The 19252-nt window shown below is 41.6% G+C and overlaps 1 protein-coding gene across 1 annotated transcript in view; it reads right to left on the bottom strand.

The window, feature by feature from the left end:
• Positions 1–13: 13 nt before the first annotated feature.
• Positions 14–19252, bottom strand: part of MID1 (midline 1) — a 156127-nt gene continuing 136888 nt past the window's right edge. Inside the window, exons 8-10 of the mRNA XM_008571254.1 lie at positions 11296–11457; positions 6443–6650; positions 14–1276 (exon numbers count right to left, since the gene is read on the bottom strand). Of these exons, the coding sequence (XP_008569476.1) occupies positions 928–1276; positions 6443–6650; positions 11296–11457 (719 nt within the window). The 3' untranslated portion in view covers positions 14–927. The remainder of the gene's footprint in view (positions 1277–6442; positions 6651–11295; positions 11458–19252) is intronic.

The raw sequence follows: 19252 nt of genomic DNA, 5'->3' as shown, positions 1-19252 counted from the left end.
GGGGGGGGGGGGGGGGGGGGATAGAACAACTATTAAAGGTAGTGAAGAAATTTCACAGGCCTAAAGAACTACTAAAAGTAAGGATAGATTTTATACCATGAAGCAGAATCCTATCTCTGATATAACACAAATCAGCCTGAATTTTGGAATAATCAATAGGATTCAAAGTGACTATTTTCAATTGCAATCTCATTCTTAATGGTCTCTTAGAATCCTTAACCCTGGGAGAAGCAGGGCAAAATATGGCCAAAGGTTTCAGGACCTTTCTTCCCAACGTTATCCCACCAGCCATTCGAGGATAATCAATGATTCAGCCATGTCAAAGTCAAAGGTCCAAAGTCAATTTTTTTCATTCCCTCTCTTGCTCTCCATTCTGGTTGATCTAAGACAAGTTTCTGACATTGCAGTTAAAACACTTCAAATTAAACCAGAGTAAGAAAGCCTGTTTACTTCCCTACTGGGTTCAAATATATTCTGTGATGCATTGTTGAGGTGACAGGACCTACCATGGGATCAGTACGAGAAAGTGAATAAACATACAAAACTACAAAATATTTTTTTTGCAAGCCCATAGACTGTGATGAAATACAGGTTCTAAAGAGATGGTAAACTTATGGGCCTCTTGATGTGCAAAGCCAAATAATTCCTAAGAGTTATTTGTAATCCTGATTATGTTTCTTTTATAAATAATCTATAGATTTTCCTCTAAATAAGAAAAAAAAATTAAAGAAATTATGAAGGCCTGTACTTAATGCAAAACACAGTATAAGGAGAGAAGTATCCATTTTGAGCCCTATCTTAGCTGATTTCTGGACAATTTTTCTCAAGTTTTAATCACACTCTTGAAGCCTGTGCTTTTCTCAGTCCCCTACATAGTGGCCTCAAACCTCTTTACTCTCCAGAAAGCAGCTCCATGTGGCCAGGTACTCATGGCAGCTGCTCTGTGCAGTCCAAATGGTCTGGGATGGGAAGACCAGTTATAATCGTCAAACACTTGTTCCACACGGTGAAGGTGGGGCACACAGGCTGCGCAAACGCGACATCGAAGGTGTAGAGGTGGATGGAGTTCAAAGCATCGTAAAAAGCGATGGAGCCGTTGTCATAGTCCAGCAGGATGCCGACGCGCCGGAGGTGGGGGGCTGGCTCGATGGGCATCTCCTTGCTGTTGTGTCTCACCACCCAGTTATTGTTGCAGCGGCACAGTGCCCAGGAAGCAGAGTTCTTCCCAATCCACTCGTGCTTCGGGGCCGATTTGTAAGCAAGGCCAATGGCATACCTGCAGAAGCCAAACAGCAAAAACAAAACCAATGAGCCATGTTGCACATGTATGTGAAACCCGTTCTGTGGTTCCCAGGGGTCATGAAACCACGATCATTGGTTGTCCCTGCCCATTCTCTTTAAGTGAAAGCTTGGCAAGAACCTCAAAACCTGTGTTCCTCATTGTCTTCCCTCCCGAACATATAGTGGGCAGAAAGGAGCCATTGTATTTACCCATGTTCCTGTTTTCAGCTCAAACACTGCAAGAGAATTTGAACTTTGGGTTTTGCTGCTATTTTTTTTCATCCTCATGAAGACCTACACAATGAATTCTCTAGACCAGTGCTGACCAATAGAACTTGTTGCAATGAATGAAATGTTCTGCTCTGCTCCGTATGGTGGCCACAGGCCACATGTGGCTATTGGGCACTTGAACTGTGGCTGGTGAGACTGAGGAACTAAACTTTAAATTTATTTAATTTTAATTAAGTTATTTAAATAGCCACATGTGGCTCATGGCTACTATACTGAACAGTGCAATCCTAGACTTCTCCATTTGACCTTTTTTAAATCTTTCAGTTGACACCATGTCTGTCATTTTCCATGACTTTGAATGTACTCTGCCAAAGGCAAGCATGGAGAATGACTTCCATTTACAAGGATAAGTCCCTTATCATCACTTAACCTCAGTTTTCTCATCTATAACACAGCGACAATGACAGTCTCCATCTCCCAGGGCTATTTTAAGGAGTAAAAAAAGAATATATGTTAAATTCTGGGCACAGGTCCTGGTATGTAATACTCAGTAACTGTTATTGTATTATTATTGCCCAATGACACATTAACAGTAAGTAACAGAATCAAAATTTGAATTTAGGATGACTCAAAAGGCCACAAACTTAAACCACACTCTATAATCCCTTCCCTCACCCGAAATTGTGTAATTCATCACTGCCAAGAGCCCTTCTGATGATACTTCCTTCTACCCTTTAAAAAATTCTTGAATGTCTTTGAGCAGATGGACATCTTGGTTATTCTAAATGTTCTCTCAAAAAAAATCTTAAGAATTCTTTCTATGATGTTCTAAGCTTCTTAATCTCTTTTTACCCCTCTGACATGTGTCTCAGTAATATCTGTAGTACTTCATAGTATTAAAATAAGCAAAACTTAACACTCTTCATAAAGACTGAATGATTCACGGCTCAACTTTTAGTATTTTATAGTAGAAACCAGTCTAATTGGATATTGACATATGGTATCTTACCCAATAAGAAGAGAAAGCTCCATTAGTCTTTGATAAAATGGCATTCTTTCAAAAATCACATGTTGGATTTAAAATATAATCATTTTAAGAGTGGCGTGTTAAAGAAAATTAATACAACATGCTGTCATTGAATTCAAAACAAGGATGCAACTGCTACTCTGTGGAGCCCAGTGTGCCTGCCTATCTGTTGCAGCACAGCGTCCTCTCTTCCCTCTTGTAAATCCTCCCTGCTCACAGGGGGAATCCTGCTTGCATTTCCCAGAATCTCCTTTCCCGTGGGAGTCTGGATCCGGGTCTGCTAACGTGAGATCCTTGCACAAGATCCAGAAGTTCTAAGAAGAGGGGAAACACTCTTTCCTGATGGCATACAGTAGACATGAGGTTTAGGGAAGCTTCGGGATGAGCTCTGTGCTGAGGGAACCACAGCTTGCCGTGACATGGTCAGCCACAGCAGCAGACTCCCTGACTAGCACTTCCCGGCCCTTCCAGGGTGCCTGTCAGCTTCTAGTTCCTTCCTCTGTGGAGCACCTTAAGTGTCTTCTGTTTATCAGCTGAACCCTAACTGATACATTTTGGTAAGGCTTTGGTTTTGCAATTTCCAGTATCTCCCCCAAAGATGTTCTCCATGCCCTGGCAGACACCACTGCCATTTTCCAGATCACTTGGAAGCTGCATCTGTATCACAAAATAACCACATCTGTATCGTTCCCTTCTGTTGCCACACACCATTTTAATTTTGCTTTAAAGAACTTCAATGTTTATTTCCCATTTGAACCCTAACTGAACCATATAAAGTAGCTGTGGCAGGTATGGCTGACTTCGTTTAACAAATGGGAATCATAGAGAAGGTTAAAATTAGGAGCAAAATCCAGAAGCTCCTGCTATCCCTGCCCCCCACCACCCTATCCAACTTCTTGTCTAGTAATCACCGCATGAACTCACTATGACTCGTTTAGTTAACACCATTCTATAAAACACCAAGTGCACATTAACAGCATTAGAGAGTAAGAAAATAAGTGTATAGTTCATTAAGCAAAGGAAAATACTATTATATTAGCATTAATCTGTAAAACTACATACATATTTCCATTGAGCTTGAAAGGTGCAGGCAGAATGTAATGTTCTATTAAGTTATGCAGTGACACATAGAGAATTCAAAAAGTACAAAAATTATGCTTCTCATAGCAATGTTAACATGCCCCCTTGCACGGATCATAGCATACACGTTAATTTAAAGTCAGGACTATATTTCACGAGAAAATGTATGTGTCATTGGCTGTTGCAAATCAAGTTGTCACAGGCATTTAGTATAGGGGGCACCCTTTCCTTGCTACTATCTCCCAGAAAATGTGAAACTACATTCGACACGAGGGTTTTTCTGAAATTGACACAATCAGTTTTGTGAAGATTCAAAGTGTGGCAATTAATTTTAAAATTTATTTTCACCCTCATGAGTTAGTTTTGACATCTGGAGGGTGTTTTCAAGGTAATGCTGATCTGTGTTTATACAACTGAAGTGGCCTGGTGGAATTTCCCATATTATTCATCAATGGCAATGAGATCATAGTGATCAGGTATCATTTATCATAAATAATTATTAATAGGGTTGTAATCATTCAGACCCTGGATTTCATCCCAGATTAATATCGTACATTAATTAACTAGAAACATTTGCTTTCTTGCACCTGCATTCACTGTATTTTCCTTTGTGCTTTTATCTTGCCCCAGTGCCGCTAAAAACTGCAAATGCTGATCTTGCCAGCACCTAGTGGGGTGAAGGATTTATCCTCCATCCTCTGGCAGGATGTTGGAACAGGAAAATGCTCTGGGCAAAGAGAATCATGAGGATAACAAGACAGGAAAACCTACTTGCTCAGCAAATGTAGGTATCGTTACTGGGAGAAATGGGATACAAAAGCTTACAATCTCACTACTTATATTTTGGTTGACTTGAACCTATATCATAAAGGATGTAGACACATTGCATTATTTTCACAGATTTGAATTGAAAGGTTTTTTTTATAAATAAGAAGTGTGTTATCATGCTTATACCAAAAGAAACACTGTTATAACATTCACCATCTTCAGGTTATGCGGTTTTGAATATTGGTTTTATTTTGAAAGCCAGGATAAAGCTATCACTCATTGAGTACTCTACTGTAAGCCCTAAAAAGTAATCATAACATTTCAAAAGTACATCACCCTTTTGTAAATAGCAGCACAGCATGGTGGTTAAGAGCAGGGATCAACAAACTACAACCCAGGGGTCAACACTGACCCTCTGCCTGTTTTTATAAATGAAGTTTTACTGGAGTGTAGCCATGCCCATTGTGTATGCATTATTTTTGGCTGCTTTCCCACTACAACAGCAGAGTTGAGTAGTTATGGTAAAGATTGTAAAACTGCAAAACCAGAAATATTGACTCTGGTCCTTTATAGACAACATATGTAAAATCCTAGTTAAGAACTTGACCCCTGATTGCAGGCTTCCTGACTGTGCTACCAGTGAGCTTTGTGACCTTGTGACTTTGGGCATGTGCCTCAGTCACCTCATCTGTAAAATGGGACAAAATTAGCACTTACCTTTGTAGGGCTGTAATGATGAATAAATAAGTTCACATCTGTAAAATGCTTAGACCAGTGCCTGGCACACAGTCCTACCATATTAGGGCTTCTCAAATAAAAATAAAATAGTTCTTTTTTTGATCAGTAGCAAGCAGGCATTTGTGAGACAGATGGCCAAAGTAAGGAGTGCAATTCGTGGTTGTGCAATTAGGCGAGGTTAACTTTGCGAGGTTAACTTATTTTAATGTAGACTGCACTCCGATCTTTGGCCTTAGTCTTAGTGAGCTCTGTGGACTAAAGTCACTGAGCTGGATCTAACAGACCGTTTAAAATGATTCCCAGCCCCTGGCCACTGCTTCACCCTTGCCTGCTCAGCCCTTAACTATTTGTACTAACTGGCCTGGTCTAGACTCACAAAACATAAAAGGCAACAGAAATTAGTTTTTTAAGACAACGAAGAGTAATGTTTTAGAGTAGAAATTGGCAAACTTTCTCTAAAGGGTCAGGAAATAAATATTTTCGGCTTTGTGGACCTTATGATTCTGCCTTAACTACTCAACTCTGTCATTATGATTCAAAGGCAGACATAGACAATATGTAAAAGAATGGACACGGCTGTATCCCCATAAAACTTTATTTACAAAAACAGGCAGTGGGCCAGGTTTGGCCCACGGGCTGTAGTCTCCCAACCTGTGCTTTAAAGTGTAAAAGAGCAGTGTTAGAATACTATAGCCCTTCCAGGGGCCAGAATTGTATAATCTTGCCTCCAATTCTAGCCATAAATAAAAAATGGATGTACTTAAGTTTTTTTTCTGACTGGCTAAATGGTAGATTATATGATTGCTTGGCAAATATTCACTCCCTCCTCCCACCTCTGTGGGGGGAATATACTTCCCTATACCATTGGCTTTAGGCTAGGCCATATTGCTTTGGCAAGTGGGAATTTAGTAGACATGATACAAGGAGAGGCTTGAAATGTGCTTGCATAGTTGAGCTTGCCCTCCTAGGTTCCTTGAGAAGAACATGGCCTGAAGGGCCTGCATGTCCAAGGAGGGTGCAGAGATACAAGACAGACCTAGACCCAAACTATAGCTTACAGCAAAGCCAAGTTGAAACTAGTCTTGATCGGCTAACCCACAGACATGGTACTAGTGAGCAATAATAAATCATTGTTGTTTGAAGCCACTGAATTTTGGGATGTCTGTTATGCTGCATTATTTTAGCAATAGCTGACTGATACAGCTTTTCTACATTTTATTCTTCCAGATGGATCCTGGTATGGGTTAATGCTCTAACAAAGCACAGAAACAAGTGTGCCTCTCTATAACTGGAGGAGAATAAGTATAAGTTGCCTACCATGTGCTTCCACTTATGACCACTTCCCAGTAGTGGCGGCCACTGTCAATGAACACGTTTCCAGCCACTCCGTAGCTCCCTTGGCTGGTGAAGCGTTCAGGCGTGTGACTCTTTTTGGATGATGACTCATCACGTTCTACCGTCAAGTTATCATGGGACACCTTCAGTTTTCGATGAGCAGATTTGGGATCCAGTTTAAATGGTTGGCCTGGAAATAAGTTCACAAAACAAAAAGTGAAAGAGGAAAAGGACTGTTTATTTTAACATGACCAATGGCATATTTTCATAATCAGATTTAAAAAGCTGGAATAAGTCAGCCTTCCCTGAATCATGCCTCCTATTACAAGACAGTGTCTTATATTTTAACTTCATAATAGTAATACAATGTCTTATATTTTAAGTTCTTATATTTAATAGTGTCTTATATTTTAAGTTCATAATAGTAATTTAAACTTCATAAACAACTTTCAAAGACATTTGCTTGCACAGTTTTCACGATTTCAAAAGGTAATTAGGGGACAGTTAAGTCTGTATAGTGCCAGGCACAGGAAGAGTGAATAACATGTCCCTGCCTTCAAGAGCTTCCAGTCTACCAGTTCTAAGATAAGGATCCACAGTACTATGCTAGTGAGTATTCAGCAACAGCATGGGCAAGGATCAACCAGAATATATGACGTAAGCTCTCTTCATGGACTCCAGCTGTATGCAAGCAGCACAGATAAATACTGGCTGGATAGCATCTCAAAAAGGAGGAGAGAATGAAGACCTCATTTTAAACCATTGCCATGTTCAATCCAGCTTAAAATGCATTCATGCTCAATAGACTTCAGACCTGAAACCAAACAAATCAAGATTTCAGGTCTTCACATATAGAATATTTTGGAGGCTTACATTATTCTGAGATTGTTGAAAATTAAAGAATTACTCTTATGAGCTTAGAATTACTATAAACTTGTAGATTTTTCAGCTCATAAAATCAGGAAAAAATGTGATAGTAATGCCTGGGTTTTCTATTCCTGAGTTTATTTATACATAATAAATATATATTTATTTATAATAAGGCCCTCTCTATTTCATTATTCACATTTGTATTTTGAAGACTTAACTATTAAAAAATCTTGGCAGAGTCACATTTTGTCATAGTTGTTACTTCTTTGACAATTCAATGTTGGACTGGAGTACTGCTCATCACTTAACACCACGTGGGGTACAAGGCATTTAAAGGCAGAAAAACGAGTTACGACAAGATGCAAATACGATGGTGTCCAAACTCCACAGCCACTGTTGCAGTTGGCAGGCCCCTTCTGCCCAGCAGACAGCTCTCAGACAATCACAGGAAAAAGTTTGGTAAATTTGACTGTGGCAATTCGTGATGCTGACCAAGAAACTGACCCAGCGAGCATGGGGCAGTGTGTGTTTTGTCACGTGTGGGTAGGCCAAAGGATTTCTAGTCGCTGCTTGGATACAAACATAACACCTGCACCTTCGAAATTCTTTCTTTTAGACCAAGGATCAGCCACTTTTTCTGCAAAGGGCCAGATAGCAAGTATTTTCAGCTATGCAGGCCCCGTGGTCTCTTTTGTGACTATTCAACTCTGTCATTGTAGTGGGAAAGCAGCCATTGACAATAGGTAAATGAATGGGCATGGCTGTATGCCAATAAAACTTTACTTACAAAGACAGGTAGCCAGATTTGGCCCTGAGCTATAGTTTGCTGACTTTTGTTTTAGATTTCCATCCATACCAAAGAAAAATCTTAAAGAGAGGAGCAGAGAAAACCCTCAAGTACTAAGCAGGGAGTGGATATTCTCAGAGGCCATAAGACCCATTGGATTACATGTGTAGTTTACATTTTAGCTTGTCTTGTTAAAAAAAAAAAAAAAAGTCCCCGAGAATGATCATGCCGGCAACTATTAGGGATAAGGTATGAACTAATATAAGAAGAATATAATGATAGCTTTGCTTAAAACATTTCAATTTTTTTAGAATGTTCAAATTTACTTATTTACTTTTTAAAACTGACAGATAAAATTGATGCTGATGGACAGAGCAGGAAGACATTCCATAATGGCACCCTCATTTAAAATGAAGGCCCAGTTCTGCTGGCCTCCTTCCGGTGAGGCAGATCAGAACGTTGTAGCCATGAGGACTGGCCTTGTACAGAGGAGATACTTCCCGAAACATCCCGCCTGCCCCGGCTCACATGCTCACCCATGCACACACAGAGCAGGTCTGCCAGCTTCATTCAGGCCTAACCCCCTGAAAATTCTGCCTGTGCCTCGGATGCGTTACCCAAATAAATCACTGCCCGCTCTGCCCAAATTCAAAGCTTTTGCATCAATGAGGACAAAATAGTTCAAAGAAGAAATGAATTAAGTAAAACTAAAAAATTCAATTCATTATAATATTTGTATAGGCTACGAACCTATTTGGGCCGCTGTTCACTTGCTTGGACAACTCTTGCAATGATCTTTTGATACTTGGCCCAGCTGCCAGTCTCCCTTCCTTGTAATCTACTCACTACATCATAGCCTCTCCTATTTAAACTCTCCAACCTCTCCCCCACCAACCATCACTCTCTAAGGAAACATCCTGGCATAGCACATGAGGGTTTCACAGTCTGGTTCTTGTCTCCAGCTTCCTGGCTCACCCATCCTCCCAACCGAAGCCACACTTTAAAAACACTTATCAGTTTTCTGTCGCACAAACATATTCTCCTTGTCTCTGGGCCTTTGTACGTGTTGTTCCCTCTGCACCGAACACTGCCTCCTCCTCACGTCCCCTGCTCTGAACCTACCTTGGAAAGCCCCCCGAGGCTGTGCTGGGGCACCCCCTTTGAAACCCAGCACCCCTCATGGTTATTCTTATTGCAAACTTCACACACTGATTGGTAACTAAGGATTAATGTGTTTTATTCACCAAAAGCCTGTGAAATCTTTGAAAGAAGCCCATCTTAGGAAGTTGAAGGTGGTCATAGTATCCTCAGCACCTTACACTGTCTCAAACACACTAGATGCTCTAACATATTTTTTGAAGGAACAAATACATGTTTGAATGCAAATCAAAAACTTGTGCCATGTGCTGTCTGGTTATAAAGAAACATGCCATCATGTTATATTTTCTTATACACTTAGGATTGTTTTGAGCTTGTGTTTGTGACAGCTCATAAATGAAACTAAAATGTTCCCATTTTAAAAATGAAGAGACACTATGGGCCGGCCCGTGGCTCACTCGGTAGAGTGCGGTGCTGATAACACCAAGGCCACGGGTTCGGATCCCATATAGGGATGGCTGGTTTGCTCACTGGCTGAGCGTGGTGCTGACAACACCAAGCCAAGGGTTGAGATCCCCTTACCGGTCATCTTTAAAAAAATAAAAATGAAGAGACACTATGGGCCGGCCCGTGGCTCACTCGGTAGAGTGCGGTGCTGATAACACCAAGGCCACGGGTTCGGATCCCATATAGGGATGGCTGGTTTGCTCACTGGCTGAGCGTGGTGCTGACAACACCAAGCCAAGGGTTGAGATCCCCTTACCGGTCATCTTTAAAAAAATAAAAATGAAGAGACACTAAATGTGATGTGGGATCCTGGATTGGATCCTAGAGCAGGAAAAAAAATGAGTGAAAAAACTGGTAAAATTGGAATAAAGTCTGGAGTTTAGTTAATAATAATGTACCAATGTTAATATCCTAGTTGTGACCAATGTACTAGAGTTATGTAAGATGTTAACATCAGGGGAAAGTGGGTTAAGGGTATACAGAACTCCGTATTATCTACAGATTTCCCGTAAATCTACGATTATTCCAAAATAAAAAATTTATTTAAAAAAGTATTAAAAAACTAGCCACACAGCCACGTGAGTACCAAGCGGCAGAGCCTCGGTCTTCTCATTCTTAATCCAGTGCTTTCCTTACCCCCCTTTGCTGTTCCTCTAAGACCCAACAGATGCTCTACAATGTATTGGGAAATCAGGGATATGAGTTAGATGAAGGTCCCTTTTGAAAAGCGTTAATTGTTCTTGTCGACTGGCTGGCAATTCCCCAACATGGCGCCATATTGCCACACTCCAATTTGCTTTATCTTGGGAGGTCTTATGCAAAGAAACACCATATTACATAACATACTATTTCTTGATCAAAAAGATGTAAAGAAAGAAGAGAGGATAAAACAAAACACATACAGGCAGAGACAGAGAGAGGGAGATGACAGTATCACAAGACACGTAGATGATAGGAGGATGACAGGCTGGGTCATTCTTTGTGGTGGGGCCTGTCCTGTGTATTGAGGGATGTTTCCCATCACCCCTGGCCTCTACCCACTAGATGTCAGTAGCATCCACCCCAGTTCTGACAACCAAAAGTATCTCCAGACACTTCTAAATGTCCCCATGTGGTGGTGGTGGCGGGTGGGGGAAAGGGGGCAAAATCACCCCTGATTAAGAACCACAGACCCAGACAGGTATCTAGAGTAAAATAAAGAATTTCTGAAGAGTTATTAATTTGCTATTCTACTATGGAAAACAGTACTACCTACCATTTACAGAGCCCCTAACTATGTGTCAGGTTTTATATATACATATTCTATTTCTCACAAGAATCCCTCCAGGATTATTTATTTAAAAGCTGAGAAGACTGAAGTGCAGAGAGATTAATGGCCTCACTGCTGTGGACACTTAAGACTCAGTTTTGGAACCTAGAGGTATCTGATGCAAATTCCACTGTTCCACACTAGCTATTTGCTTACTTTTTGAGACCATCAGTGATGCCTAAGACAGAGAAAAGGAAAAGAAAGGGGGCCAGAGTTGGCTGAAAGGAGAGCAGATGGCAGCTCTGCTGAGCTCACAGCACTTACTGTTTGTCTTCAACTTCCCAGGCTCGCTGCTGCGGCTGCCTGCCTGGTTGATGGCCTTGACCATGAAGATGTACTTGGTGCCACTCTGAAGACCATGCACTGTGTAGTGGTTCTGCTTGATGTTGGGAACGATCATCCAGCTGTCAGCCGAGTTACACAAACCTGCAAAGCCAACCAGACATGGCGCAGTTCTTTGGCACAAGCACGAGGCAATGTTTGCATAATTTCAGGTTATTTGACCTGTTAGACTGTAGTGCTTTGTCATGACAGTCATCTATGAGAAGCTGAGTTCACTAAGACAGACATAACAGATTGTATTTTTGCCTCTAATTCTTCACCCTGCCCTGTATCCAGGCCTAAGTGACTCCAAGTGCTCTCTCTAAACAGGTGAGATATATTTCCTTGTCACACAGTTTTGGATTTGGCCATGTGACTTGCTTTGGCCAATAGGATGAGGCCCAAATGACAACATGTTGGTTGCAAGAGTAGGCACTACAGGGCCTTGAGGGTTTCTGTTGACCGCTTGTGTTTCTGGCATTGCCATGGGGACAACACTCCTGGGATAGTATGCTCATTTCAACAGGATGAGAAACAGGGAACAGCCCTACCACCCAGCTACTGCCCAGCCAATGCCCAGCTAGTGCAGGAGCGAGCCCAGCAGAGATCAACCAACCCCAACTGACCTCCAGCAGGAGAGCCAGGAAAAGGACCATCAGGGTTGTTTGTGATCCTGTGTTAGGGTGGCCGTAGCTAACGGATTCAGGAAATGGATTCCTAAGAGAACCCTGGAGCAGCAGCACCTATGGGCAGCTCAGAGCCCAGTGCGGATCTTGGGAAAGCACCAACAGGGGTTTCTGACCTGCTGTACCCCTAGGATGGCTGGTTCCAGAGTGGAGCTGGGCTGCTGCTCTGGCTGCATTCTGCAGGATGTGGGATGGGGAGCAGACCGAAAATTTATGATGCTTGGAAGAACATGTAGGAAAAAGGAAGCCCATTTTGTTTCACAGCTGGCTGATGCTGAAAACATCTCTTTGGTATCAGGCCCAACTCTCCTCTCTCCCCTCTCCACCCATCAATCTCCACTCCAACAGAACTTTTTCCCAGCCCCCTGGTGACTGGGCTGTCATGAAGTTTCCTGACTCTGTTGAATTTCTTTCACCAGTCCCTGAGAGAGGGCTAGGCCCCTCCACTTCCTGAGAGGCTCCAAACTCATCTCCCCTCTTTCCCTTTCAGTTGATTTGCAAGTCAAAAGGTTACTTCCTTTGATCTTGAGGCAATTTATACCTTACCACACTCAAGAAGCAATCCTTTAATCCTTTTATGGTCTCACCTCTTTGAGAACCTAATAAAACCTTTCTGTAGAAAGAAATTCATGAATGCATACACACATGAACCACAAATATTTGCATAGCATTTCAAGATAGTCACAGGCCCCCTGAAGTTTTCTTTTTGAATCTTACTGAACACTTTCTCCCACTTTTGAGATAAACATTATTCATGGTACTCTCACAGTTGAGAAGAACTTAAAAGTATTTTGTCGGCTGTGAAAATTCACCTCAGGTATCTTGGGTGTATAGTATTTTTAGGTACACATCAATAAGTCTTAAAATAAAATTTGGCCTTAGGAATTTTCTGTCACCTGTTTTCACTTCTACCTGTGAACATTTTCACCAGAGGACTGTCAGATCTGAAAAAGCCAGCATAAAGCAAGGAAATAATTTGAGACTGACAGAAGAGTTGAGAGAGAGAGAGAGAGAGACAGAGAGAGACAGAGAGAGAGAGAGAGAGAGACAGAGAGAGGAGAGGAGAGAGAGGAAATGTGTGTGTTTCTGTTCGGAGATTTAGCAGAGCTACTAGAGGTACCATGTACCCCTGCTCTCCCAATTTTCCCTAACTCTTAACCCTCTGTTCTCCTACCAATTCTTTTTTTTTTTCCTTTTTGTCTTTTTTCGTGTCCGGCAATGGATTGCAACCCTCAGTGTTGCGCCCGCACCTCGCTCAGCCAGTGAGCGGGAACCGGTCTGTATGTGGGATCCGAACCCTCGGCGGGAGCGCCGCCACGCTCCCAAGCGGCGCACTGTAGCAGTGCACCACCGGGCCGGCCCCTCCTACCAATTCTTACTTGTACAAGACTCGGGAAACATCCATGAATAGTTTAGTAACATGGGAATCTCCCTACTCTACATCGCTTTTGATGTTTTCACCCCTTACCTTTTCCTTGAGCATAGCTGTGATAAACTCCATACTTCTGGATAGTGCCACAGCCAAATTTTAGATTTTGATTCAATCAAAACGGGTCATTTTGAACTCTGAGCTCTGGGCCCCAAGAGGCCTGTAACTCACTATAGGTACTTAATAATATTATTATAATAGTAATAAAATTAAAAAACCCCAGCTTTTCTATTGCCTAGGATGATGCACTCATATTCCCAGATCTTTGTCAACAGCAGTCAGGCACAAATGAAAACAATAACAACATTCAGTAGATTCAAATGGGAATCCTATCAATTTCACTGCTTTTACGCTGTTCCTGTTTAATTGCATATGTTGCAATAAAATGACTATTGTGGTCAAAGAAAGCAAATGTGAAAATGTTTCAATAAACTTTATATCACTGTACAACCCCAAAGCTGGGTTTAATGTGGTGGGGGAATGCTTTCAGCAACATCATAAAGCAGATGTCTGAAATTGTGGCAAACTGCAACTTGACCTACAATTCAAAGTCTTAACCCGACAAAGATTTAATGTTTCAGAAACCTTTTCCAAACAAAAAAGGGACTCTGACTACCCTTTGAAGAGGTCATTAATTTTTTCCTTGAATGTTAAAAGAACAAAATGTTTACGGGGTAGTAAAATATTATTGGATAACTTACACTGGGATAATCTACTTTCATGAATAGTAACAACTATTACTGTTTGGGCTTACCTTTATATTATTATTATTGCCATGATAACAATTGAGAAGTTGATTAAAAACACCAAGAAAGCAACATTGACAATCTTCTTTCGGGGGCTGGAGTAAGTGGGGTGACTTGGAGTGTACCATTACTGTGTTGCTAGGGTTAGTCTTATGCCAGCACCCTCAGACTTCTTGCATATGGCGCTGAGTGCAGATTTTGCTTAAGTGAGATTTCTCTGCCTTGATACCCCACTGTGTTAGGACTTTTGTCCAGGTTTTAGTCATCTCCTTATGAAACACCCACACAACCATCCTCACTGAATGAAACTTCACTTCTCTCCAAACTTGTTTCCAATCATCCAAATTCACCTACTCCAACTCAGCTTGAAGTGTTAAGACAATGGAACTTGGAAGATAATCAGCCCATAATGGAATCTAATTGAGTATTTCTTTTTTTTTTTTTCTTTCCCTTTTTGTCTTTTTTCGTGTCTGGCAACGGATCGCAACCCTCAGTGCCGCGCCCGTACCGGACCGGGACCGGCAACGGGATTGCAACCCTTGGTGTTGCTCCCGCACCTCGCTCAGCCAGTGAGCGGGACCCGGTCTGTACGTGGGATCCGAACCCTCGGCGGGAGCGCCACCACACTCCCAAGTGGCGCACTGTAGCAGTGCGCCACCGGGCCGGCCCTAATTGAGTATTTCAATTTTGTACATTTTTTCACTCACGATGGGTCAGAAGCATTTCCCTACATAAAGCGGCTTATTATCAGATCGTAATTACATTTGACATTTCAGAGCCTTGTATGGCAACTGTCCTCTTGCCGCCAAAACATTGGGTGTAAAACGTCAATGCAATGTGGATACCAGCTTCTAATATCCTTTGTCTCCTCTGACAAATTGGACAGAAGTGAACACTTTTGTCCTTCATCTCTGTAAAAATAGTAATGCTTAATAACTTTCATGAGTGTTTTTGAAATGGCTAAAGTAAATTAAATACAGGTAACTACTTTGCCATTAAGGCTTAAAGAAATGTGGCTTTTGAGCTTTGCTAATAGTAGAAAAAGGCTGCTGGGAAAAGGGCCCAATTTAAGATTTTAAATGAGGTATTAAAAGTAGTCTTGAAAAAACATGGAGAACGTTATAAAATTAAATATATATCTAGTTATTAATAAGAAATTCATTAACATCTGTACTCATAATTCTATTAATAAAAATGAACAATAAAAAATTAATGCCATTAATTTTGCATTAGACTGTATGCATTTCATTAGTGAGAGCCTTTTTACAAGATTAATAAAGCTCCATAGATATCTAATTCTCCTTCACTAAAGCCAGTTTAAGGCAATTAACTACAATGTATTATGACAAGTGAAGGAGCCATGACCTAGAGACAGTAAAAGATTTCCTAGTGGCATAAGGAGTGACAGCCAGGTTTTGAGCATTCTATCTTCTTATTTTCAGTAGAATTTTACTGTTATTTATTTATTTATTTTTTTCCCTTTTTTCGTGACCGGCAACGGATCGCAACCCTCAGTGTTGCGCCCGTACCGGACCGGGACCGGCAACGGGATCGCACCTTGCTCAGCCGGTCTGTATGTGGGATCCGAACCCTCAGCTGGAGCGTCGCCACGCTCCCAAGCGGCGCACTGTAGCAGTGCGCCACCAGGCCGGCCAGAATTTTACTGTTAGATCTTGTCACTCAATAAAACATCTGCAAAGGATACTCCTCCAAATGATAGAATGGATGGAAAAACAACATTCATAGAAGGTCTTTCTCATGAAGATTGTGTGAAAAGCTATCACATGGACAGTCCTGGCAAATTGACCTTTATCATATGACATAAAACATCAGCCTTTCTTTGAAAATGCAATGATGGATGAGTATAGTCTATATTTTTGCAGGAATAGTAACTCTGAACCCTTATGTGCTACCACTTTGACAAACACAGGGCTGAAGCTTTTACTTTAATGATCTAAACCATGTGAAGTTAAAACATTGTCCCTCTTTACTGAGGAGGAAACAGATTCAGAGGACATTAAACAATTTGCCCAAGATTATGGAGCTAGTGAGATCCAAAATTGGGACTCAAACCCAGGTCTCTTTTAGTCACTACATATGTGTACAATATTTAAGAAGAAAATCATTTGAAAATGTTTGCATCTCAGTTAGATGTTTATCTAACTTTATTCTTTCATTGTTGCAAATTGATCATGCAGGCATCAGGACTTCACTATTCTGGTTCAATGGGCATAAAGAGATGAACAAATCCTGATATGGTCAACCTGATGAGGGTGCCCCAGCTTGATCAGCAGCAGCAGTTTCACTGCCTTCCATCTGCCCTGGGACAACAGGCCTTTGGCATTTGTATGCTACATAAGGCAGATCCATAATCTTCATTAGGCCGCTTGCATTTATTTTCTTGTGGCAACTGGTTTCCAGGAACAAAATACCTTCTCTGGAATCACCCAAGATAAAGCTCTGAGTTCATTACACACAGCAGTTTTGCTCTTGTTAAATTTCTTTAGGCATGGCCTTCTTGCATCATCTATTCCATTTATGCGTCATGTTTTGGTATTATTTCCCATGCTAATAGCCTGGAAGTCAAGTCGGTCATGGTTTAGCTAGCTGAGAAACCCTCAGTTTCAAGCAATAAATATCTTACTTTCATTTGGGGGATGGAGTGAAGCAGTGGTATTGAGTTAGAGTTCTAAAGTAGATTGCCTTGTGGTTTCATTCCCTGCTCCTCCCTGTACCCACACCATTTGCCATGTAACTTTGCACACCCTCTCATTCTCACTCTAAGCTCACCCATGGGACTTGCTTTGGCCAATGACATGTCAGCTAATGTGACACAGATATGGGCTTGAAAAGCCTGTATGCAATTGGGCCTGCTCTTACACCTTCACCTCTGCAACTGCTAGGAGAATAGACTTGAGCTGGGCTGCAGGAGGATGAGAGAGATCTGCAGCAGTCGAGTTGCCCCAATTACCAGTCTGACATGGGAGGGAGCCAAGATCAGCAGGACCTCCAAGTTGACCACTAGCTGACTCCAGACGCATGAGCAACAAACTTTTGTTACATGCTACTTAGGTTCTGTGGTTGTTGGCTATTCAGCAAAAGCCAACTGATACAGGGCCCACCAAACCAGGCCAAGGCAATATGTACCATGGTAACTAGATTCAAGAAATTTCAGGAGAGACATAACCATCTGTGGTGAACATGCCCTAGGGTGGCCCCCAGGATTCCCACTCGCCCAAAGTATTCATGACTTTGTGTAATTCTCACCTCTTGAGTGTACGCAAGACCTGTGACCTGCTTCTAACCAACATAAAATGGCAAAGGACAAAGGCTTATCACCTTTATTGCTCCTGTGATTATATTGCATTATATGGCAAAGGTGAAGGTGAAGGGAGTTTGCAGGTGTAATTAGGGTCCCTAATCAGTTGACTTGAGTTAACCAAAAGGGAGATTATTCTGGGTGGGTCTGACCTAATCAAGTGAGCCCTTCAAAGGTGGGTTTAGAGGTGAGAGACTTGAAGTAGAAAAATCTCTCTCCCTCCCTTGATGGCACCGAAGAAGCAAGCTTTCAAGAATTCCACAAACATAAAACAAAGTCTGCCAATAAACTGAAGGAGTTAGGAAGTGAATTCTCCCTTAGTTGAGCCTCTAGAATGTGGCCCACCCAACACCTGGATTTCAGCCTTGTGAGGCCCTAAGAAGAGGGTCAACTGTGCCGAGAGTCCTGACCCATGGAAACTGAAATAACAAATGGGTGTTGTTTTAAGCTACTAAATTTTGGGAAATTGGTTTCACAACATAGAAAACTGCTATTATTTTTCCTGAATCAAGCAAAACTGATTTCAGAGAAATATAACATTCTTGACATGCACCAAGAACCATCCTTTTGGTATACAATAACTCCAAATGTTTTCTTTTTCTGGTTATATCAGTCACTCATCAACAGACATTGCTTCTATTGGTCCTCTATGTGTTTTCAGAGAACCTTCTCTTGGTGTTTTTGAGTCTGACACAATACTGATCAATCCCAGTTTGCTTTTTGCATGAATCATGCCTCCGTTTTCTACCTGCTCTTCTCAGAACTTCATGTCTCCTTTTCTCTGATTGCCTTGGAATTTCTGACCATCTCTTCCATTTCATCTTCTTCAAGTTTGATACAACCTCTGGTTTGGTTTACCCAGTGCTCTATAATATTCATCACACAACATTGAGGAAGTCATTCTTAAGTGAAGATAAAAAGAGGTTAATTATACTTTCTTCCTTTTGTTGTGTTTTCCCTTCCATGCTATAGAGTATGAGGGTCAGTGAGTTATGGTCTCAGTATTTAGAATGTAATCATGTAGATGTTATACATTTGCCTTGCTTTGAATCAGGCTTTCTCAATCTCAACATTACTGACAGTTTGGGCCAGTCTTTTGTTATTGAGGGATTTCCTGTCCATTGTGGAATATTCCTCATCATCCCTGGCTTCTACCCACTAGATGCCAATAGCACGCTTCCCTCAGGTTTTGACAACCAAAACTGCCACCAAACATTGCCAAATGTCCCCTAGGGGGCAACGCTGCCCCCAGATGAGAATCATAACTTAAATGAAGGAGTGACTATTTCGCATGGAATTAGTGATTAGAGGTTAATTTGTGTTTCAGGTTTATGGAAAAGCACAATAAAGTTTTGAAAATTTTACTGGACTTTAATTCCATGGTAAAATTATGGTATATGTATCTAAGATCAGTGAAATATAAACTCATACAGCTGGAAAACATGTTTAAAAAATCATGTCGGGCCGGCCCAGTGGCGCACTGGATAGTGCGCCGCTTGGGAAGCGCGGTGGCGCTCCCGTCCGAGGGTTCGGATCCCATATGCAGACCGGTTCCCACTCACTGGCTGAGCGAGGCGCGGGAGCAACGCCGAGGCTTGCGATCCCGTTGCCGGTCCCCGGTCCGGTACGGGGGCAACACTGAGGGTTGCGATCCGTTGCCGGACACGGAAAAAAAGACAAAAGACAAAAAAAAAAAAAAAAAAAAAAAAAAAAAAAAAAA

The sequence above is a fragment of the Galeopterus variegatus genome, unplaced genomic scaffold (assembly GCF_000696425.1).
Source record: "Galeopterus variegatus unplaced genomic scaffold, G_variegatus-3.0.2 Scaffold37, whole genome shotgun sequence".
NCBI lineage: Eukaryota > Metazoa > Chordata > Mammalia > Dermoptera > Cynocephalidae > Galeopterus > Galeopterus variegatus.
This window is presented reverse-complemented; position numbering and strand designations above follow the sequence as displayed.